Here is a 22,514-nt window from a genome sequence, read left to right on the forward strand (position 1 = left end):
AACTATAATCGCTCTGTGCTCTCAATCTCTTCATGTGTCAACTGTCTACCCGTTTGTCATTCACATACCCGCTCCTTCTTTCCCATGCTCTGCAATAAAGTTCACAGTGTTGCATGGAGTGTTGTCCTCCCTTGGAAGGAGATGAATGAAGAGAAGAGAAAGAGAAGGGGAGGGAAGACAGAGGAGACAAGGAAGGAAGGTAATCTCTGCTCTGTGGTGCCAGGACCCCTGCAGGGCCAGTAGTGTCCCATCGTCTCAGAGGCCACAGCGTGGGCGTCTGTCCAGGAGGAACTGGGAGGAGCCCATGGGGGTAGATGGGTTGACTGGAGGGAGAGGATATCATATCCCAAGCAGCAAACAGCCGTGGCACCTCCCCCACAGGACAGCCCCTTGACAGTCCCCTGCGTCTCTGGTCAGCCACCCTCAGGGAGGAGGGGCTTCTTCAACCCCGTCACAATGGCAGACTGTGTGGGGACTGGTCCTCCTGATACTGATTCAGGTTCGTTTTACCCGCCACATGAAATGCCAGTCACCAAGACGAGGTCGCAGTAGAGAAAGGGTTTATTCCCACGGCGGCCAAGCAAGGAAATGGGAAACAAGCCTCAAATCCACCTCCCCAAAATTGGGGATTAGGAATATTTACAGGATAAATGGGGCAGCGAAGTCTGAAGTGTGGGGATAGAGGATTGGCGGTAAGGAGACATGAAGTAATTGATGATCTGCACAAGTGTAGTCAAGCTTCATGACTCTCCGTAGGACACGTCTTCACAAAACGATGGCGTCAACACTATCTGAGGGTGGAATTTTCAAGCCCCTGATGTCAAAGGGCCACCTATCAGTCATCCACCCAGGCAAAGTTGATGAGTCAGTGGTCTTAACAGGCCTGAACTGGACAAGGAGTCAACTCTCAGTTCCTGAAAACTTAAGCACACATTACCATGGTGACCCAAGCATCAGAGATGTTACCTGGAGGCTGGGCTTTAGGAATGCATTATCTAACTTCTTTTGCAGACAGCTAAGTGAGGATAGTTAAAGCAAGTTGTTCCCTGCTTTCACTCCTGACCCTGGGCCTTGACCCTGCACCAGGTCCCTTTGCACTCCTCCACCGGCCTCTCTCAAGCCAGCCCTGCTCTCTTGCTGGTCCTGCACACAGGTCTTCTCCCCTCTCATCCCCTGCCTTTCCCAGCCCAGGGGCTGGGATGCTATAGATAGAGCTCCCTGCAGCCTCTGCCTGTGCTGTGATGCCATGTTCTGCCTCCAGGAAGGGGCTCCTCCCCCAGTCAGTGCCTGGAGCCAGGACCTCCCTCCAAGTCCCTTGCCCTCCTAGGTCACTGGGCTAGTTCAGCCCTGCTCTGAGAAGAAGGCTGGACACTCAGCGCTTGACCAGGGGTTGAGGCATGAAATTAAGTTGGGAGAGGTCTGGAGAGGAAGGTCGGCAAGGCCCTGGCATCAGGTGCTGCAGAAGGGCTCCACCGACCATGTCAGAGAGTACAAGGCAACAGGAACCTGGAATTCTGGGCAGCAGGCCATGGACACGAGCTCTAACCACAGGATTCCACAGGAGATGAAGAGAGTGACCAAGAAGGGACCCTTCTCGCTCCAGGCAAGGGGAAAAACCCAGGATGAGTTTACACGCATGTGCATACCCCCGCCAGCACACATAGAGACACTGCTGTGCAGCCATCCCTGCGTGTGCCCCTCTCACATCACACTGTGCACACACACGTGCACAAAAACGCCTGGGATCATAGGAGGCAGCAGGGAGTGTTTGCAGAGCTGGGAGGACTAGCTCACCTGTCCCCAGCCTCCGTCCTCCCCTCCCACAGGGAGCCTCCCCCTTCCCTCAGGCTCCGGAGCTCTCAGCTCTATTTCCCACTGACTCCTGCCACCAGAGAGAGTCGGTGCTCCCTACGGAGTCTTGGTCAAAAGAGGCCTGAGTCGGAAGGCCTCAGCTCAAGCTCCTCCCTGATGAGCATCTTGGCAGCTTCCTTCCCTTAATATTGAAGTGGGAGGATGGCCTCCTCCTGTCCTGACTCACAGGCCTCCTGATAATCCAAAGACACTGGGAAGTAGACACATCTGAGACTCGGGCGCCACCCATGGGCCAGAGGGGATTATGACTGCTGGGCTCAGCTCCCAGGTGATGGCTGCTGAAACCCTATCTTCACTTGAGCAGAAAGAGGTCTGTCCAGGGCCAGGACCAAGGCGAAGGTTGGTGGCAGGGGAGACAGCCTGGCTGGGGCTTCGGCATCCCAGCTTCAGGTGGGCAAGGAGGTGTGGGTCTTGAAAGGGCTTTGCAGGAGTGAGCAGGTGGCCCATGCCAACCTTCCAGGGCTGTGGCCCTCATCTGAGGAGGGAAGCATCAATAGCAGGAAGGATGTGTCTCCAGATGGTGCATCCCCAGGGCGGCATAGAGACCTCCCAAGTCGCAGGGCCAGAATTCCCCTCTCCCGTCCCTCCCCCATTCTCCATGCCCTCCCTTCCACAGCTGTCTAAATCCTGGGTTGGAGCCCACTTACTGGCCTTGGGCCTGAGGCCTTAGAGAAGAGTGTGCTCCCAGCCATCAGGCAGCTGCTGCAGGGACTCCTGGGGAAGGGTCTCTGGTTCAGCATGGGCCCCACCTAAGGCCTCCCCAAAAGTCCTTCCTTACAGCTTCGGGCCTCACCTGCCTCAAGCCCTGATTCAAGCACCATCTCTTCCAGGAAGGCCCCTCGAATGCCACTCTGCCGCCTTCCCAGCCAAAGCCCAAATGCCCAGAGCACCGGGTGACTGTGAGACACATGCCGACGATGTCAGGAATGCCGCAGAGACCTATCTCAGAGGGGCAGAAGGCACATCCATGAAACCATCTTCCATATTCCTCGCCCTGGGTGGTGGTCGCCTGGGACTTTGCTTGAGAAACTCATTCTTCTGGACATTTGTGCTTTAGGCAATTTTTACTTATTTCTGTTATATTCCAAATACACACACAGAAGTGAAACAAAGAAGCACATCTCAGTGAAGGGACAAAGCCACCTCTCTGTCACATGGGGTGGGTGAGTGCCTGGTCATAACCATGAATCCTGAGGCACAATTTCCATTGAGGTCACAGAGGCTGGATGTAACTTTCTGCTACATTTTAAAAAGACTGCCAATTATGGGAGATAAGTGAAGATTCTAGAAGCGAGTAGGTGCAAGCCCTAGACATACAGGCATGATAAGCACTTATAGACAACATGGCCCTGCCCTCGAGGTGATTGTCTACGCCAGTGCCTCCTCCCCTTCTAATCTACAAGCCCCCGGAAGGCAGAGAGCCACAGCTACTGCACAACCCAGCCTGGGGAGGGCGGTGCCCAGGGACAGGCCATGGCATGGCCTGTCCGGGGCCCTACTCTCAGCAGAGCTGCTTCCCAGAGCCCGGGCCCAGCGGCTTCAGGTGCAGATGGATGCCATTCCTGGACCGCAGGACCAGCTGAGGCAACGGGATGGGCAGCCGCAAGGGGTCCAGGGCGAACTCAAAGCGCAGCAAGCAGAGGGCCGTGACCACCTTCATCTCGTTCATGGCAAACTGCTGCCCAATGCAGTTCCTGCGGTGAGAGAACAACACGGCATCAGGCTGTGGATGTCCAGGGTGAGGGATGCAGTGCTCTTAGTGGCCAACAAAAATCAGTAAGGATTGTGAGGAGAACAATTGGCTGATCGATTGTTTGACCTGGGCTTAGGAGACTGATCTTGGGGGCATGGTGAGGGGTCCAGACCGGGTAGATTCACATTCTGGCTTGGGGCTCTCTCTAGTTATGACTCACCCACCCACCACCTGACAGCGACATGAATAGGCTAGTGGCAAGAAGAAGGTCCCTGGAACTCACCCTGCCTTAGAGTCACCACAAACCCAGCATGGCCCCCTCAACACAGAGTTCCCCAAAATGACGCCTCCCTCACAACGTCTTCCATCCTCACCCTCCCTGCCCCTCATGTCTGGGGAGGTTGGGCCTCTCCTTACCTGGGCCCAGTGGAGAAGGGCATGAAGGCAAAGGGGTGGCGCCTGGCCACATTCTCAGAGGAAAAGCGCAGGGGGTCAAAGACCTGAGGGGACAGGCCTTGCTTAAACACCTGCCAGGTGGTGGGGAGGCGGGCCCCCACAGCCTCCCACCCTATGTGAGCCCAGGCCCAGGGATGGGGTACCTCAGGGTCGGGCCACACTGCACTGTTCCTATGGAGGGCGTAGATGTGCAGAGAGACCAGGCTGCCTGCGGGCAGAGCAGAGGCCTGGTGACCAGGTGGTCCTGGGACAGCCAGGTCCACCTCCTCACTGGGCCTGGATCCCACGGTGTCCCCACAGCTGGGCACCAGCCTCTGCTTGAGCACTGCCACTGACAGACCCTTCTCAACCACCCTCAACACATCAAAGGGCTTTTGATCATCATCACACCTGCCTCCTGCAGCCCTAGCACTGGGCACAGCACCCGGAACAAAGATGATACTGAAGTTACCCAACCACAAGGTAGGACAAGCACCAACCATTACATACCTTCCACTTTCAATTAGCTGAGTCTCAAGGGAAGTTGTAATTCATAACGTTATTGTATCAATAGTAACAGCTATCATTCATTGGATGCTTACTATGTGCCAGATACTGAGATAAACTTTCTTTACAAAGCCACCACTTACAGTTGGACAGGTTGTGCACTGCACAGCATCATAGTCTATGGGAATGATGCTTCCTGAAGTTGTTCAGGGCACAACCTGCATGGTGGTACATGACACCCTGATGAACATTGTCTCTAATCCTGACAACAACCTCGTAAGACAGGGACTCTTCACACTCCCATTTCACAGAAGAGGAAACAGAGGCTGAGGGGAAGTGGGACCCATTCATGTGCAGCCAGGATTGGAGCCAGGTCAAATACAGAGCCTGAGCTCTTCCCCATTGGTGCACAGATTTGGCCAAAGGCACAGAGAGTATCAGAGAACCATCCCCAAAGCCACCCCATCCACCTGCGGGTAGGGAGCGGCCATCCACGAAGCTGACGGGCTTGCTGAGCTGGCGGAACACCTGGGGCACGGGCGGGTAGATGCGGAAGCTCTCCTTGATGCACATGGTCAAGTAGGTCATCTTGCCCAGATCATCCCTGCCGGCAACACAACCAGGCCGTCCTGGGGATGGGGAGCCTCAGGCTCCCACAGGAAGGCAGGCTCCAGCCCCAGCCTCCCTTTCATCTCCAGCACACACCCGAGAGTCAGAGGGACACAAGCACTCCAAGTGTCCAGGTGAGACTGGACGTGGCGTGGCCACTCAGACCCAGGGGTTCTGGTGCCGCTTGCCTCCATCCCTCCCTCATCTTCACTGCCGGGAAGGGAAAGCACAGGACCCTAGAGGTGTATGTGCACCCAGCCATCAAAGACAATGGCAGCCCTGTCTCTTCCAGGACCCCACAGAAGCCACACAAGGAAAGTTCCTTAGTTCTTCCTGGTATCCCCTATGCAGATAGAATGGAAAGGAACAGGGGCTGATATACACTGGTCAAATGAGGTACTAAATGCGTGAACAACGGCAAGCTCAGGTAAAAATATATACATATATGTTTTTCTTTTCCCTTTTGCCACCAGGAAGTTCAGAGTGGTCTAACTACAACTCTGTGTAACACTTTATTACAGAACCCCAAAATATAACATTTTGCCTCTGGTCTATTTTCATTTGTATTTTACTATTTTGTTAAATAATGTCCTTTAAGTTGCTCCAAGCTCTAGATGCAATGAAGTAATCATAAAGTAAATATTTTAACTTGCTGCCTCCAGGCTGTGTTCACAGTGTTACCCCGCCTGGAATGCCCAGCCCTCTCTCACTTTGCCTATCTGAATTTCACCCCTCCCTGGAAAGCCAAATCAAGCCCCACCCATTCTGACTCCTCTGCCCTCAGTAAGGGGCCACTCCATCTTCCCTACACCGTGGTTTTCTCTAGTTTTGCTTAAATGACTTTGTCTCTAAAAGCTCCCCAAGGCCAGCAACTTGGCTCCTCCTCCTCCTCTCCCCACCCGCACCCCCAACAAGACCTGACACATCGCTGGACACTCTGGGAGGTTTCCAACAGCTGACCAATGAAAATGGGTAGTGAAGACTTCGTCCTCCAAACCTTAGGCCCTGGAATCCTAGGTCAGCCTCCCTCAAGTGAATCTGAAGTTTCTCCCATCGACTGAGCATCTTCTGCGTCCCTGCTGTGGGCCTGCCTCATGGAGCCCAGAGAGAAAGGTGAGGTGTGTGACCAGATGCTAAGGCCTGAAGCAGGGAGGCAGGGAGAGAGGGATATGAGGGCAGGGGTGGGAGCGGAGCCTCTGGGAGATGCCCAGAGATCATGCTGCAAAAAGAGATCAGCATCAATCGGTGTCCTGTCAATGAGTTCAAGCTGGAACCAAGAAACAGAAAACAGTGGAAAGGTTTTCAGTGACAGAGTTTGGGAAACAGCCTCTTCTCCTCCCTAGATGACTCTGGAGGCTACACAACACATGCAAAGGCGGTGGAGGGATCAGCTCCCCTGGCTTTTCCAGCTCTGCTCATCCCCGATTCCCACCTCTTTCTCTCCCAGAGCTCCCTGCTCTCTGAAGGAACCCAGAAGGGTCATCGGATTCTGCCATCAGAGGAGGCAGCACACAAGAAATCAGGCTCCTGTTGAACCTTCTCTCAGGACTCACACCTGGAAAGCCTCCGTTGTGGGAGGATGGGCTCAGGGGTGCATCCATCACAGCTCCCCAAAAACGCCACACACTGGAGGGAACAGGAGAGCTGCCACCACCCTCACCTGGCTTCCAGGAGGGCTGTGTCATCCCAGGATAACACCAGACAGCATGGGCACAGTCCTTCCCTGGGGCTGAGCAGGACAGACTGGGCTCACCTGCAGCCTCACTCACCACTGGAAGGAGTCTCGGTCCCCAAGGACCTCACGCACCTCCTCCCGACAACGCTGCTGGTGCTCAGGGTACAGGGCCATGCAGTAGAGAAACCAGGAGATGCCACTGGTGGTGGTGTCATGGCCTTCAAACATGAACGTGTCCACCTCAGCGCGGAGCTCGGCATCTGACAGCTTGATCCCATCTTCATCCTGGGTTAGAGGAGGCATAACGACACGGCCCAAGACATCTGAGGTGGGTACCAAGAGGAAGCCATAACAACAGTTGTCACATGAAGGTCCGAGGGAGGGAGGGACAGTTCCTTTTCAGACTGAGGGTTAGAACCTTCCCGCAGATTCCTATCTGTTCTCCCAAGCCCAGCTTCCCTGCCTCCTACTCCAGGGAGCCTTCCCTGATCCCTCTGGCCACGTGACCTGTGACCTTACCCAGCCCTGACTGCCAGTTCTGCTCACTTGGCACACAGAATGCCACCTGGTGGAGGAAGGGATCTCCGTCAACGTGCAGCTCCTGTCTCCTCCACTAGACTGTAAGAGTCTGGAGGGCAGGGCCAGGTGTTTCTCATCTTCTGCATCCCTAGCACAGGAACAAACCCAGGGTGGGGCTCAGGAAGTTTGTGAGCAAATGAATAAAGGCTCAAATGAAAGGATGAATGAATGAATGAAGAAAGTCTAAGATTCTAGGGTACAAAGATTCTTCTCAGTCTTAGAAGTCTGGAGTTGGTCTTCAGGCCTTTCAGCATGTGACCCAACCTCCCTGCTAGGACATCTCTCCCCAGGGCCACGGCCAGACACACCCGGCACCATAACACGTCCAAGCCTGTGCTGATATGTGCCATGGGACAAGCAACAGGTCATGTTTGCAGGAGAAAGAGGACAGCAATGGTTAAGCGCCCCTGCTGCTGTCCAGTGAGCCCCATCCCAGAGGATGGTATGCAGGCCCTCTGGGACCAGTTCTCAGCTGGGCAAGCACTCACACGAGCCCCCAGGAGAATGTCCAGGAAGTCCAGGTGCCTCCGCTTCCGGATCTTCTCCTGCTCTTTCTCGTCCTGCAGGGCTGCCTTCCGTTCCCTGATGACCTGGTCTGGGCCAGAGCACAGGGTGTCACTGCCTGGGAACCCATTCTCAGCCCTAAGAGGAACCAATCTCTTGCAAAGGGAGGGACCCTGGAAAGGCCGACCGAAGCTGGACTAGAAGCTGGGTTTTCTATGGGTGGGCCCTGCGGCAAAGGCCCACCTGTGTGGTTGTGGGCCACCTGGCAGGCACGCAGGAAGCGGCGACCATGGAGGGTGAGCCAGTAGATGAAGTCGTTGTGGTACTGGAAGGACTCGATGCGCTGCTGTGTCAGCAGAGTGAGCTCACCGACTGCCTGGTAATAGCTACTGTCCCTGCACAGCCGAGAAAGGGAGGATCTCTTAGACACTGACCTCCAGCAGAGCCCGAGCAGCTCCATTCCAGAATCCTCCCCAACTGCAGCGCTTTCTGCCTTCCTCTCCCTGTCCTTAAGTCTCCCCACTAAAGTCATAATCTGTTTCCCCGCCATGGACAAGGCCCTGCTCCCCCCAAGCTGGGGCTCCCCAGGGCAGGACCCTATCTCCTCTCAGACCAGGGCCCAGGAGTCCTGCCAAGTCTCCCCTCGGAGCTGGCCTGGGTGGAGAGTGTGGTCAGCCCCAAGTGCCCCCTGACCTGTGACCCAGGCCAGTGTCTGCTTTGCCAAAGGTGCACTTCATGAGCGTGTCCAGCGCCATGTGGCCCACATCACAGAAGATGTCAAAGCTCTTATTCTCACGAGCCTTCTCCTCCCACTTGTCCTGGAGCAGAGATGGAAGGTAATATGAGGGGCCAGCTGGACTGAGTGACCCACCCCTGCCCTCCAGAACCCACAGCCGGTCCTCCTCCCATGCACCCCCAGTCCCTGGCCTGGCCTCCATCCTGCCAGAATGTATGGGTGGGGGTGCGTAGGGGCTGAAGGTTAGAGGGCAGGACCAAAAGGCAGGCCTTGCACATGCACAAGGACACTTCCTCCCAGCGAAGGCAGCCTGCATAGATGGGAAGAGGAGGCCCGAGGGGTGGTGAGCTCCCCAGCACAGTCTATGAGAACTCAGGCCTGCAGTCATGCTGAGGAGGAGTTCCTGCAATGGGAGGCTCCTATCCCTGGTAATCTCTGTGGATTATCAGCCCTGAGACCCTGAGCCTGCCCCCTGACTGCAGCATCCCTTTTAGAGATGAGGCACTAATGGCATTGTTTTAGGCAGTCGAGGGGGACAGAGAATGAGGAGAAGACATTTTTTAGATGCGAAAGGCCTTCCTAATGTCCTCACACACAGGCAGCCCTCAAATCCGCTACAATAGGAGCCTTCTTGGGGCCCCACGGAGGTCCTTTGGTCCGGGAGGGAGGGCTGGGTCTCCTGGTGGAGACGAGGGCCAGGGCTGCCTGGCCACTGGGACATTCAGCACCTGGTCAGCACCAGCACTCAGAAAGTGTCAGGTGGAGAAGGCTCAGCACTGCTATGGGGGCCTCAGGGCCTTAGTGATTCTCCTCACTGTTCCCCGACCCCAGGGAAAACTGGGTGGGGAGGGTCTGGCCAGCAGCCACAGCCTCCAGGAGCTTAGCAGGGTGCTCACCAGCATGGCACGGGTGGAGTCAGCAAACAGGGCCACATAGGGCTTCAGTACATCATAATGGAAGCCAGGCGTGAGCAGCTTGCGGTGCTGGAACCACTTGGGCCCATGAAGGACCAGCAGGCCTTTCCCTGGGGAAAGGATGGGAGAGGGAGGGCCAGTCAGTCCACACAATCCTGCTCTGCCCCGGCAGCCTGGGGACAAGCACACCCCACCCAACCCCACCCCTGTTATGCCTGCCCAACCTCATATCCCCACCCAGCTCTGCCTTCCAGCCACCCAGACAGCCTCACAGCCTCCGTGACACCTGCCTTGGTCCTACCACCCCTCCTTTCCTCAGGCCCGGCCCTGGTCACCAAAACCCATCAAATCTCTTAGGACCAATCTAGTGCCATCTCCTCCAGGAAGCTGTTCTGCACACTCACACATTTTCAGAGCCCTGGCTCTGCCTGTTCAGGGAGAAGGACTCACCCGGCAGGAGAAAGTACCTGAGCCCCATTCCCCCACCAGCCAGGAGATCTCCTGCCTCCTTCCCTGTCTCCCACGGAGCAGCTGAGCTTAGGAGGGGCCCTTGGGAGCCTGGTAGTCTGGTTAATGGGATAACTGACTAAGTGGACAGGGCAGGGAGGGACAAAGCAGGGAAGGATCCTGGTCACCCAGCTCCAAAGGTCTGGGCTGGGAGGGCAGTTGCCCACTCACCAATCCACTGAAGGAGGAAGTCATAAACATCTGGTGCCTTAGGGTCTGCAGGAAAAAGAGAAGATCAGGCCAGGTGGAGACTGAGGGATCCCAAAGGAGGCTTGCTGATAAATAGGATGGGCACCTCAGGTGCACAGACTCAGCGGGCAGGCCTGGGTTCCTCCCCACATGGTGCTCTAAGACCTTTGTTCTCAGGAAGCCCCACCCTCTCCCAGGAGCACTCACCCCCTCGGCTATACACAGCTTTGGCATAGTCAGGCTCATAGATATTCAGGAAGCCAACGAACTGCCCATACCAGAGTGGGTGGGCGTAGGGGAACTGGTGGGCCCAGGACACCACCTTGTCCAGGCTCCCCGTCTGCTGGATCTGAAATGGCAAAAGAGGTCCAGGCCACTCAGGAACTCAACATCACCAGCCAGGCCCCAAGACCCTGAGCAGGGAAGAGAGGAGGCTGCCCAGACAGGCCCTGGGAGCATTTCTCCCTCCACCTGGATACCCTCCCAGCCAGTCTGCCAGTCCATCTCTGGGATCTTTCCATTTCTGGGCTCAGGCACCTCTCCAGCCCCACAGCCACAGCTTTAAGCCCAAGCCACCCTCTTATTGCACTTAGCTTGGCTCAACAACCCCAAACTAGCCAAGCTGCTTCCATCTCCTGCCTGCCACCAACCCTCTGTCCACACTGCAGCCAGAAAGAGCTTTCTCCTCAGCACTAAAGCTTTTTCATTAGAAAGATTATACCAGCTTGTGCAATACAGAAATCACTTCGATTCCACCCCTGTGAAGTCCTTTGACACATTTTTATTGAGGACCTGGTATGTGCAGGACACTGTCTAGACGTCTCAGGGGAATGAAGCAGACGTGGTCCTGCCCTTACATTCTATGGGGAAGACTGATAATAAGTAAGGAAACAATTAGGTAAAATCACTACAGACAGTAGTGTCTGTGAAGAAGGAAAAAAACGCTGTGCTACGAGACAGACCCACAGGGACACTTGCTTAGATGTAGTGATCCAGAATGGCTCCTGTTGGAGATGACATTTCAGGTGGAACCCAAAGGATGACAAGGAGCTGGCCAGGTGAAGAGTCAAGGAAGAGCCTTGCTGATTAGGGAACAGCAAGCACAGAGCCTCTGGGGTGGGAAAGAGTGTGGGGTCTTCCAGGAGCTGCCACTTGGTTGTACAGAGGTTTGAGATGAGATTGGTGAGACCATCCAGAGGGAGGTATGTGCTCTGTGGGGGTTTTACAGCTCAACTACTGACCCAGAGGAGTTTTATGTAGGAAAAGTTTGTGATAAATACTTTTCTGAAATCTTCTGCTTTTCATTTAACATATCTTGTCGCCCTTTTCAAACTAGTCCATAACCGTCATGTGTGGCATTCCAGACCCTTGAGTGACATAACACCTGGAGGCACCTAACACTGGATCCCGCATAGACTAAGCCTTGACTTCCCTCCCTGCTAGCCTCCCTTTTCCAAACACCTTCCTCCAAGCCCCCTCCCTGCCTCTCCCACCACATCCTTTCCCTCGCCCCCATACTGTACGAGAGAACGTGCTCCGAACATGCCCTGAGATCCTTCCACCTGTGGGTAAGGACTAACCAAACCGTGTCCCCGTCCCCTGGGAAGCTGACCTTGGGTTACACTCTCCAACTCAGTCTCCCAGGAAAGCTGATAACTGGAGAATGTTAACTGTGTTGCTAGTGTGGAAATTAATTAAAAAAAAAAAAAAAAACCTTAACTAAGTTGGAGTCAGGAGGGCCTGGAGGGGAAACACTCACCCCAACCCCATATGTCAATTACACCAAGCCGGAAGCGAGGGATGCTCACATCTTGGACAGGAGCTAAAACTACCTTACTACTGAAGGAAGATTTCTCTCTCCACCTGGCAACAGCCCAGCCAATGAGAAATGCTGTAGCCCAGCCAATGAGAAGCTGTTGCCGCCCTGAACTGTTACTTCCCCCCAATGGACTTTCCTCTAGAACAGCCACTCCCTACTCCATCTTTTTCTCTATGAAACCTGCTCCCTCCTTTGTCTTCTCGATTTGCCTATGGTACCATAGCATGCACATCCCAAATCGCAGTTCTTTTGGCTATTCCCGAATAAACTCATTTTGACAATAAAATAAGCAATTTTGCTTTTTAACTTGACACTCGACAACATAGCTATGGCAAAAATGAACATGGGTCGGTAAATAACTTCTGAACTGGGAAGAACCATGAATGGACTATCAGGAGGACACCATGCTTTGGGCTTCCCTGAGTTTGGTGACTCCTGTAATGTGCGTGGATGCTTCAGGAACCCTGGGATTGTTAGTGGGCACTGGAATTCTGTGGGGAATGGGGATTCTAAGACAGGATGGGCCCACACCCACTGGCGTGGATCGCCCATGTCTGTGTGGATGTGGTGAGGAAGAGTGACGCTGCCTTGCTGGCAAGCTGCCCAGATCCTCAGAGTGGACTGATGCTCACTGTGCCCACGGTAGCCTTGTGAGTGTGAATGCTTAGAGCTAAGATGGCCTCCTGGGGTGTGGCATCATCTCTGTGCCTTTGCTTAGACCATTCCTTGCTCCTCACACACCCTCTAGCCAGGACGCCTGCTGAAATTCCACCCGTTACTCGACATCCAGCTTGAATGCCCTTCTCTGGAAACCTCTCCATTCCTCCGTGACTGAAATCTCTACCTCCTCTGGGCCTCTCAGCACTGCTGGGGCCTTATCCACATTGTGCTTGGTGTTACAATTGCTTGCACCCAGAACAAAACAAAATTAATACTGTTAACATTGACATTCATTGACCATTTAATGTGTTCAGACACTGCAGTAATCGTGCTATTCAAATTTCCTTTAATTCTCAGAAAATTCTATAAAATGGGCACGACCATAATTCCCATTCCACAGATGAGGAAAGGAAGCTCGGTCACATATTTCGTTGGCCATGGAGCTGGGATTCACATCGAGGACCCCTGCCTCCACCTCTGGGCTGTGAGTTTCCCAAGTGCACAGATCACACTGTGGCATCTCCAAGTCACCATGGAGCTCTGCACAGGGCCTCAGACACAGTCCAGGTGGTGGCCCCACCAGCACTTCCTGTGTGGGAGCAGCAGTGCAGATTTCCATTTGTTTTTCCTGCAGGCCCTAGTCTGCCTGCTCTGGCTAGTGTCCAGTTTTACCTCTTGTTTCCACTTTCTGTCTCTTCACATAGAGAATGTAAGGGGACAAATTTGTATTTAGTATGGACTATATGCCGGGTTTTATGTGAGGGAGTTCACAGACTGCCTCACGCACCTAATGTGAAACACATAATTACTCCCATTTTACAGATAAGAAAACTGAGGCTCAGCGATGTGAACTGACTTGCCCATTGCTTGTAGGTTAGTAGTGCTCTAACTCAGGTTGGAGCTGCACGCTCTCTTCTGTACGTTGAAGTCTTCCAGGGCTGCTGTGTTCAGTTGCGTTAATTGTGCACTGCACAATCCAGGGTGTCTCATTCATTTTGAGGTCTCTGCAAGGGCTGGTCCTCCTTTTCCTTCCTGTAAGGCACCCTTTATAGTCCTCAGCCACTCAAGTAACCCATGTGGTATCATCCAGGAAACAGCCATGAAGAACGACACAGAGCATCTGATAATGCAGCCCCCAGGGATCCTGTCTGACCCCAGCTACTTCCCCCAAGGGCCCTGGCATTTCAACTGGCTACTTTGGTCTCCAGCCACCCATCTGAGCCTTCTCTGGGGTTCCTCTCCTCCAGGCCCTCTGCAGAGGCCAGTGTAATCTACCCATGGATCCCCTCCCTCACAGCCTCTGAACTCGGCATCCTGAGTTCAACCCAGGGGGGTTGTAAAGATTTCACTACCCTTGTGCACAGCTGTCAAAAATGGCAGAGTGATGAAGCTCATCTCCATCCACTGGTAAGAGGGAACCTTCTGGTGTCCCTAACCTCTTCCCTTTCCTGCCTCCTTCCTGGCTCATGTCCCTGGAAATGTCTTCTTCTTTCTGTGTCTCTCTTGTTTTTCCATCTGCCTTCCTGGGTTTTCCTTGCCAAATTTTTGATCACCATGGCTGTTCCCCTGCTCTCCATTCCTCCCAGGTCCAGGGAGCACAACTGGACAGAGAGCAGGGAAAGGCTTAAGTCACAGGGAAGCCAGACTCATGGGATCTCAGGGTTGGAAGGAGCTCTTGGTGGATCTGTTTCATCTGAGCTTCACTCCCCTCCTCATCAGCCATGAGTGTGACTCTCTGCCGCATCTTCGCCAGGGACTGGAGACCCTGATGTCATGCTGACCACATGTTCACAGTTTGAGCTGGCCTCTGCCTCCCTGGGCCAGCTTTCTCCTATGTGCCCTGATTGTTCCAGGAACCTGGTAGGAGTGAGGACAGCTCTCTGCACCTGGCCCCACTAGTGGAACTGCAGCCTCTCCAAGAGGACTGGGCATCTTCTCTGGGGGACAGATGGCTCCCTGGACAGCTCCTCTAGGTTACACAATGGGACACCTCAGACCCGTCCTCAGATGCCCCAAGCTGGGATCCCTATAGAGCTCTGAAGCGGGGCTGGCTTGTTTTTCTCCAGGAGGAAGGAAGTTGGGAAAGAGCAAAGCATGGAGGTAATTCGCTGAGCCCCGCTCCCCAGCCGCACTCCCTCAGCCTCACAGTTGCACTCCTTGTTGGCCTCACCAAGAAAACAAATCAGGGTGGATTGGAAAGAGCAAGCATAAGTCACTACCCTCTTCTCTGCTCCCCCACAGTCAGAGTAAGCTTTGCTCCAAGCATCAGATCTGAGACTTCAACATCACCTAGAGGAACCACACTCCGCCCTTATAGGTGAGAACAATGCAGCCCACAGACCACAGGGAGCTGTCCCACATGAGTCAGGTAGACTGCGACACTGACTGAGGCTCTTTTGCTGCCTCCCCTGTTAGCAAGCCTGCCCAGGCCAGCAGCCAGTTGACCTGGAGGTCAGTTGGCCAGTCTTCAAGAAACAAGCTGCCTGCTCAGCCAGTCAGTTCAGCCACAGCTCTCCCAGGGGGCTGCTTGGGAACAAAAATACATCTGCTCAAAGTGGGGATGAGAGGTCAGAAAAACAGATGGTTAGGGAGGGGGGCGGGTAGGGCTTTCCTCTTCGCCAACATGGTGGGGCTCCCTCCAGGCAGCTCATAGTGATCTCCAATCCCAGTACCCAGGGTGGCCTGGCCCAGAACCTTAACCAGGTGGGAATCCAGCCCCAAGAACTCAAACATCTCTGGTGACAGAAAACCGACTGTTTTTCAAACATCTCAGCCATCCTTGGACTGTCTTAATTACTTTAAAAGACTTCTTGGTCACTGAACAGAATGCTACCGGCCTGTGGCTGCCCACATGTGTCTCCACTCTGTCTCTGGAGCCACACAGGCTCCCACAGCCCAGGGACGTCCTGCAGGGATTGGGGCTTGGGGGTCAGGTCCTCCTGGGTCTGCTCTCCTCAGGATGCACATCCTCAGGTGCCCTTGCGGGCTCTAGTCCCAGTCATCTCCCCCACCCCACAGTCACTGTCGCCCTGACAAGATTGGTCAGCACTCTGCATGTGCATAAGCCCCAGCCAGTGTCAAGGACAGCAAAAGCTGTGTCTTCAAAGCTCATGGGTTAGGAGCACCTGCCAAGAAGAACCAAGTGAAATTGAGTAGAGGCAGTATCTTTGAAATAACCATAAAAACCAGTCCAAAAAAAAGGGACTCAATTTACACAAACTCTTTGGGGACTCAACTATGGGGTTGAGCACACAGCCACGGGAGACTGGAGAGAGGGGATGTGTAACACCCCAAGGAACAGAGATGTGACTCCCTCCACAACAGAGTGACCAATAGGTGGTTTCATCCTCCAGCTCTTTTTCAGAGGCAAGTGTGCAACTACACATACACATGTGAATACAAGAACACGTGTGAACAAGCAACACATAGAAGGAAACTCTGGCTCAATAGGAAGAGCAGAGGGACTTTGGGTGAGACTGGCATGAGTGACCACGACTCCCCTAGGCACACATATTGGCTAAGAAGTGATGGTGGTGTGAAGGGTTGACATAAGTGGAGCCATTTTAAAATAGAGCTGGAGTAGCCATTTAGGAGGAACTACCTACATGTCGTACTCCTTGAAACTTTGGACTGTTCAAACTGGGCCAGACCTTTAGGCAGGGACAAACAAATATTGTCTTCCAAACAGCTGTAAAGCTAATAGGAAAACAGACATCTTGACCACAAAGATTGATGACGATGGACTCTCTTCCCTCTTAAATTGGTTGCGGTTTTTGAAGACTGACAGTGGGCCTTCCCAAAGTTTCACAACTTTCAAGTCCAGGTGTTTCAATTCGAAAGCGTATGCTTCGCCCCAACCCTCCCTGTGCCAGCGCCAAAGATGAACACAGCCCCAGGGATGACACAGTTGGAAGGGGAGCACAGGGAAGCATCTAAACACCTAAGAGTACAGAAGGATAGGGGCCAAGAGTCCAGGGGGCTTCAGACATTGGTCCTCACCCTGTGGGAGTGGCTTTGATGCCCTGAGGTGGGTCTCCAAGGAATTCATTCACATATTCAACAAAACGGCATGAGCACCCACTCTCAATGCCAGGCATGGCACTAGATCCCTGGATCACAGTGGGAACAAGACAAGTCCTGCCCTCCTGAGCTTACATTCCAGGTGGGGAGAAAGGAAATCAGCAAGAATCAAATACAACAGTAAAATAATTTCAGGTAGGAAAACTCTAGGAAGAAAAATACAGCAGGATAAGGGCAAGGCTGCTACTGTAGATGGGAGCTGCGAGGGTCAGGGAAGGCCCCTCTGAGGTGACATTTGAGCAGAGATCAGCAGAAATACCTTCTAGAAAGCCCCGTGGCATTGGCCACAATCTGTACCTTCATAATTTCTCTTTCCTCAACTGTCCCCACCACCCCTCTGCTCCTGGCTCCCAGAAAAGTAGCCTAGCTTTACTTCCCAGAGCAAATAGAAGCCATTAGATAAGAAATCCCTAAGGGTCAGCCACCAGACATGAAGAACCAGCTACCCTCACCCAGCCTCCCCACCTTCTCTTCCGCTCCAGTAAAGGAGGAGTCCAGGACCTCTCCAAAGCCAATCCCTTTGGGTTCCAACCCTCCCTTCAAGCACCTCACCCATCAATCAGTCCCTCTCTCTCCGACATCACAGACCCCACCCTCTCCACTGGCTCCTGCCCTTCTGCATTTAAAACGGGCTCAAGTCTCTCCCACTTAAAAAAGAAAACAAAATCTCCCTTGGTTCCACTTCCTCTTCTAGCTTACACTCCACTTCCTGCTCCCTTCATTACCTAACATCTCGAAAGAGCTGACTCCACCGTTTCCACTTCCGCCCTCCTCAGCCCCCACCTCTCTGACACTGCTCTTGCTAAGATGACCAGTGCCCTCCTTGGTGGTAAGCCCAGAGGACTTCCAGATACTGTGACACAGTCGATTCCCCTCTCTTTCTGGAACTCTCTCTTAGATGTCCTCTCACCTCTCCTGATGCCCCTTCTCAGCAGCTCCTCACCCATCATTTGTTAATGAAAGATGGAGGCTCCCAGAATCCAGCCCTTGGCCCCTTCCCACGCTGCACCTGCTCCCCATAGGTGCTCACCAGCTCCCATGGCTTCCTTTCCCATCCTCCTGACACTGCTTCCTAAATCAACAGCTCCTTCCAGATTATCTTTCCCCTGAGCTCCGGAAACAAGACCAACCACCCCTGGACATCTCTGCTTGACACCCCCAGACCCCTCAGACCCAGCATCTCCAAACATGAACACAAAACATTTGTCCCCGAAATCTGCCTCTCCTTCTGCACCTAAGAATGGAACCACCATCCACCCTGATACCAGCCAGAATCATGGAATCGAGTTTTCCCTGTGATTTATAGAGATACCAAGGGGGTGCTCTGTGGAGGCTGCCCCTCTCCCCTGCAGGTCCACCAAGTGATTCTCACATTGGAATCCAGAAACTGGAACTAAGAGAGCCAGATGTAGCAGCTCCCATGAGGAGGGTCCTGCCATGACACTTTCCAAATCCAGAACCCAAGGCTCCTGTGCCCAGACACTGACAGCTGCCACCAGCCCCTCAGCCTCCTCTTTCTGGGTCTCAGATCCTCACATGTTTACGTTTATAAGTAGGAATTCATTCCTCCTGGTTACAGTCCAGTCTTGTGGATCAAGGGTCCTTTTCTCTCTTTAGGTGACTTTGCCAAACTCTGCTCTGATCCAGCTATGTTGATGCCACAGTGTAACAAAGCTCCAGGGGCAATCCTGTGCCCCCTTTTCCTAGTGCCTGAAGGGGGCCTCACTGACACCCCATGTCTGGCTATGGTGGGGCCTTAATGCCTCCCTTTCCCGTGCCCACGGTGCCAAGACAGCCACTCTACCTCTCACTTCTCTCTCTCTTGCTGCCTCACTCCTCCAACATCTGCCTGAGTCACTGCCTCCACCTCGTCCTGGTCTCCCTAAATCATCTGAAGTCTCTGCCAATCTAGTCACCACCCAAAGCCAAAGCAACCTTTCCCCCACACAAATTTGAGCTTGTCACTCCCATGTTGGAATCCCTTCAATGGTCCACAAATGGTCTCAGAATAAAGTACAGCCTTCTGACATGGCCTACAACGTCCTATGTGACCTCCCCTACCCACGTCCAGCTTCATCCTCTCCATTCTGTCTCCCTCTCATCGCTCTAGCTGTGCACAGCTGGTAACATAAGGCACATACAAGACTTCGAGAAACAAATATTAGTTGAACGAACTTATTTCCTAAACACACAACACTGTTTCCAGCATCTGTGCCTTTGCGCAGGTAATGTCTTCCACTCTTCCTTCTGCACATCCACAGACTGCTACTTCCAGATCACATAGGCCTCACCTCAGCATCCCCTCCCTGGGCCCAAGGGTCTGGAACACTGAGCTGTGTTATTTCTTTCCTACAGACCGGGGTCCTCTAAGGCCACCTCTAGTCTTGTTTCTTCATCCTCTGGCCTCAGCATAGGGCCAGGTCCAGAGTTATTGATCAGATAATGTTAGTTGATTGGGAAAAGAGAGACCTCATCTGGCTCCCAAAGACTGGGTTGATTTGAGAGGAAGGAAGAGCAGTAAGGAAGCAAATGCCTCAGGGTGTTTTGCAGCAAGAAAACCTCTACAGTGCTTTAGCACCTGACATCCATCTGCCCAGCAGTTTGCAAAACACCTGTACTTGATCTCTTCTGATCCTCTTCTAACCCAGTGAGGTAAAAAGGCTTATCTCCACGTTATTGACAAGGAAAGGGAAGCCCAGAGAAGAGGCACAGTGAAGGCCCATGATCAACACTGCTGAGTGAAAATGAGCCAGATCCCCAGACCAGGGCTCTTCACTGCACAGCACAAGGGCAAGGGGAGGGTCCCAGCCATGGGTGGGGCCAGAGAAGAGGCCAATGCAGTCTCATGAGATCACCTTTCCCAAGCTTGGAGCTGGCATTTCCCCCTCTGACCCCACCTCCAACACAGGCACAGAGCCACACACAGGTCAGATTCATGGGCCAACCTCAGGCCAAAAATATGGCTGAGCACCACCTATGTGTAAAGTCCTCCCTGGGCCCCGAGTGGAATGAGGGGGACCCTACAAGAATAGGACATGACCCCGCCTCAAGGGGACCCATTCTGAGAACTGAGGAGGATCACAGGTAGATGCTTCCAGGGCCTCTAGTCTGTAACTGGAGATGAGAAGGGAGAAGTTAATCCTGATGGACAGCTCTTCCCAGCCCCGGGCCCTTCCTTCCACCACCAGTCCTCCTCCTTCCCATCCTATCCCGTCATTGCCAGGCCCAGCATTCAAACATCAGTCACTTTGTGTGGACTGATTGTGTCCTGAATGAAAAGGCACAAGTCCTGGGCCCAGTCTTGTCTCAGTTCCTTAGTTACCACATGGACATAAGCAAACACCTTGCCTTTCTGAACCTCAATTTCCTTGTCTTGACGTTAGAAAAAATAATCCCTCTCCTCCCTCCCCATTTCTCAGGCTCAGGTGTGGCTCCGACCTAGAGCAGAAGTGCCAAGCCCTGGAGGAATGCAGAGGTGTGGGGGCTGCCAAGACTCCCAGGAAACCTTTGTAGCTCCCAAGAACAACAACTTCTCTAGCCCTGCCCACCAGTCCCAGCACAAAGACCCTTCAGTTACTGTGTTAGAACCAAGAAGCCAGAGCTAAGCTGTGTTCCAGGCCCTCCACACACTCTCAAGGTGGAAGGCAGGGGCATTTGGGGGAAAGAGAACAGCCAGATCTGACATGGGGGTGGGGGAGCCAGGTCCCTGTCCTAGGGAAGCCCATGGGCTGAGGGCAAACCCAGGCTTCATGAAGGCAAGTAGAAGTGGAGAGGACATGAGAGGGAAGGGATTGAAGGTCTCCTTAAGTACCTCTCATACCCCCATTAAGGTAGGACATCAACCTTCCCATGACCTCCTTGTGGACTTAGCAAAGCCTCTCCCAAACCCCTCCTGGTCCCTCCGCTTGTCTTCTCCATCACTCTATCTCCTCTGTCGACTCCCCTCCCTTCTCTCCAACATTCACTGTTTGTTCCTTTGGTGATGCCTGCTCTGAGCCAGGCTTTGTGTGGGACCCTGAGGGTATGGCGATGAATCTCATCAGATTTCCATCCTCCAGGTCTAGTGAGGAAGATGAACCAGTAAGCAGAAGATGACAACCCAATGGGATAAGTGGTGAGATAGAGGATGGGGCTGATGCTCAATCCTGGTTAGGCACCCCACCTAGCCTGGGGCAGGGAAGGCTCTGGTGTCTGTTTTCCCCTCTAGACAGGAAGTTCCTTGAGAACAGGGCCTGGGTCTAATTCATCTCCCAGACCCACCCTTTCCTTTGCTGAGTGTCTCCAGGATGCATGTAGGTTACCAGGCCATCCTGAGAGGGTCATTATTTGAAGGGGCAAGAATAAGCCTGGGCAGTCCTCACCCGGAGGTCAAGCTAATTCCCAGCATCAATCATGGAGGAGAGGCTTCCCTAGACTGTGAATGGGAAAGTACTCAGGAGGTAGAAGAAGTCATCACGCCTCTCTCTGAGCCTTAATCTCTGGCTTCGCAAACCTGGCTGCAGATCAAAACACTTGGGATGTTTGCAACTTCAGACTCCTAGTTCCAATATGGTAATTAGGATCTGCAGGGGCCAGAGGTCCAGGAATCTGCTTCTCCCAGTTGATTCCAAGCAGGTGTCCCTTGCCCTGTGTTCAGTAATCTCTGGTCCAGATCCCCATCATGGCAGGGAGATAAGAGGTGTTCCTGACATTGGGTGCTAAGATGGGCCCCACCACCACAAGATAACGGGGCACAATAAGCAAGGATCTGAACCCAGGAAGATGCCACAGCTCCCAAGCCAGCCCAGAGGTGTGGCAGGGAGAACCCCACCTTCGGGGCACCAACTGCTCAGACACTCGGGGAGGTCTCTGAGGTGACAGCACTCATCTCTGCCTTCACTTTCCTTTTCAGCCTTAAAAATGGAAATCTTTATATTGCACAGAACAAAGTGGGCTTTGGTCACCCTCTAAACAACATTGCCTAGTTCTATCGGACTGTCCAGCGGATTTCTCCCCAACACTCTTGCTGAGCCCTTAGCACAGCGTTGCCTGAACCTTGGCCCTCAGAATGATCGGAAGGAGTCTGCGGCCTGCTTGGGCCCCAACTGTGAAGTGCTCTCCATCTGAGGCCAGCTCAGAAGGCAGCAGTGAGGGGGAGATCAGTGGAAAGCTGAACGGGAACCATGTCTCCAGGTCGTCATCCCCCTGCTCAAACATAGGGTCTCCCTCCATGGCCCCAGAGGATCAAGCCAGATTCCATGAAGGAAAGGAGGCCATTTTCTTTCTCTGCCCCTCTCTCCCCTCCACGTACCTCGAGGGAGTGTCCGAAGAGCCAGTGGGTGGGGGGTCCTGGGAAGCTGTCCATAGCCCTGGCCAGCTTTTGCCTCCGCAGCAGCAGACTAAGGAGCTTGAGGAAGCCTAAGACCAAGATCAGTCCAGAAGCCCACAGACCCAGGCAGGACACACTCAAGGAGAGCAACACAGGCACCATGGCTGGAGATGCAGCCACCCAGTCTCTGGTCTGCCTCCTGCTGTCCCAGTGTTCCCTTATACTCTAGACCCAGGCACCTGCCAGCTCCCACCCCCAGGCACGCCCTGAAGCCAGCAGCAGCCAAGGCTAGGCTGAGCTCCACAGGGTGGAGACAGCAGCCTCAGGAGGCACAGACAACAGAGGAGGCAGAACTCAGCTGTGGACTTCAAAGAAACCAGGCAATGGGTGTCTGGCCTTGGTTCCATGGAGGAGCACAGAGAAGGCA

The 22,514-nt window shown here is 53.6% G+C and overlaps 1 protein-coding gene across 3 annotated transcripts; it reads right to left on the reverse strand.

The window, feature by feature from the left end:
* Nucleotides 1–2,917: 2,917 nt before the first annotated feature.
* LOC124239835 (cytochrome P450 4B1) lies at nt 2,918–22,301 on the reverse strand. 3 transcript variants are annotated; one of them, XM_046662193.1, is made up of 12 exons: nt 22,070–22,297; nt 10,428–10,569; nt 10,203–10,247; nt 9,507–9,634; nt 8,568–8,692; nt 8,118–8,269; nt 7,859–7,965; nt 6,886–7,076; nt 4,978–5,111; nt 4,165–4,229; nt 3,983–4,065; nt 2,918–3,566 (listed from the first exon to the last, which is right to left on the reverse strand). In XM_046662193.1, the coding sequence occupies exons 1-12, from the start codon at nt 22,247–22,249 to the stop codon at nt 3,374–3,376; spliced, it is 1,545 nt and encodes a 514-aa protein (XP_046518149.1). In that variant the 5' UTR covers nt 22,250–22,297; the 3' UTR covers nt 2,918–3,373. The 3 variants fall into 3 exon arrangements, 2 of the variants coding, with proteins under 2 accessions (XP_046518149.1, XP_046518150.1); XR_006888709.1 differs by lacking the exons at nt 2,918–3,566; nt 3,983–4,065; nt 4,165–4,229 and adding an exon at nt 6,114–6,383 and having other exon boundaries at nt 22,070–22,301; XM_046662194.1 differs by lacking the exons at nt 3,983–4,065; nt 4,165–4,229; nt 4,978–5,111 and having other exon boundaries at nt 22,070–22,299.
* Nucleotides 22,302–22,514: the final 213 nt, after the last annotated feature.

The sequence above is a fragment of the Equus quagga genome, chromosome 5, assembly GCF_021613505.1.
Source record: "Equus quagga isolate Etosha38 chromosome 5, UCLA_HA_Equagga_1.0, whole genome shotgun sequence".
NCBI lineage: Eukaryota > Metazoa > Chordata > Mammalia > Perissodactyla > Equidae > Equus > Equus quagga.

Bases quoted from the DNA above. Each gene is read 5' to 3' on its own strand.
- LOC124239835 (XM_046662193.1), bottom strand. From the start codon at position 22,249: ATGGTGCCTGTGTTGCTCTCCTTGAGTGTGTCCTGCCTGGGTCTGTGG. The intron at 8,693-9,506 runs GTGAGCACCCTG...TCTCTGCTCCAG, and splicing joins ACTCCACCCGTGCCATGCTG to GACAAGTGGGAGGAGAAGGC. The intron at 3,567-3,982 runs GTAAGGAGAGGC...CTCTCACCGCAG, and splicing joins CCCTTCTCCACTGGGCCCAG to GAACTGCATTGGGCAGCAGT.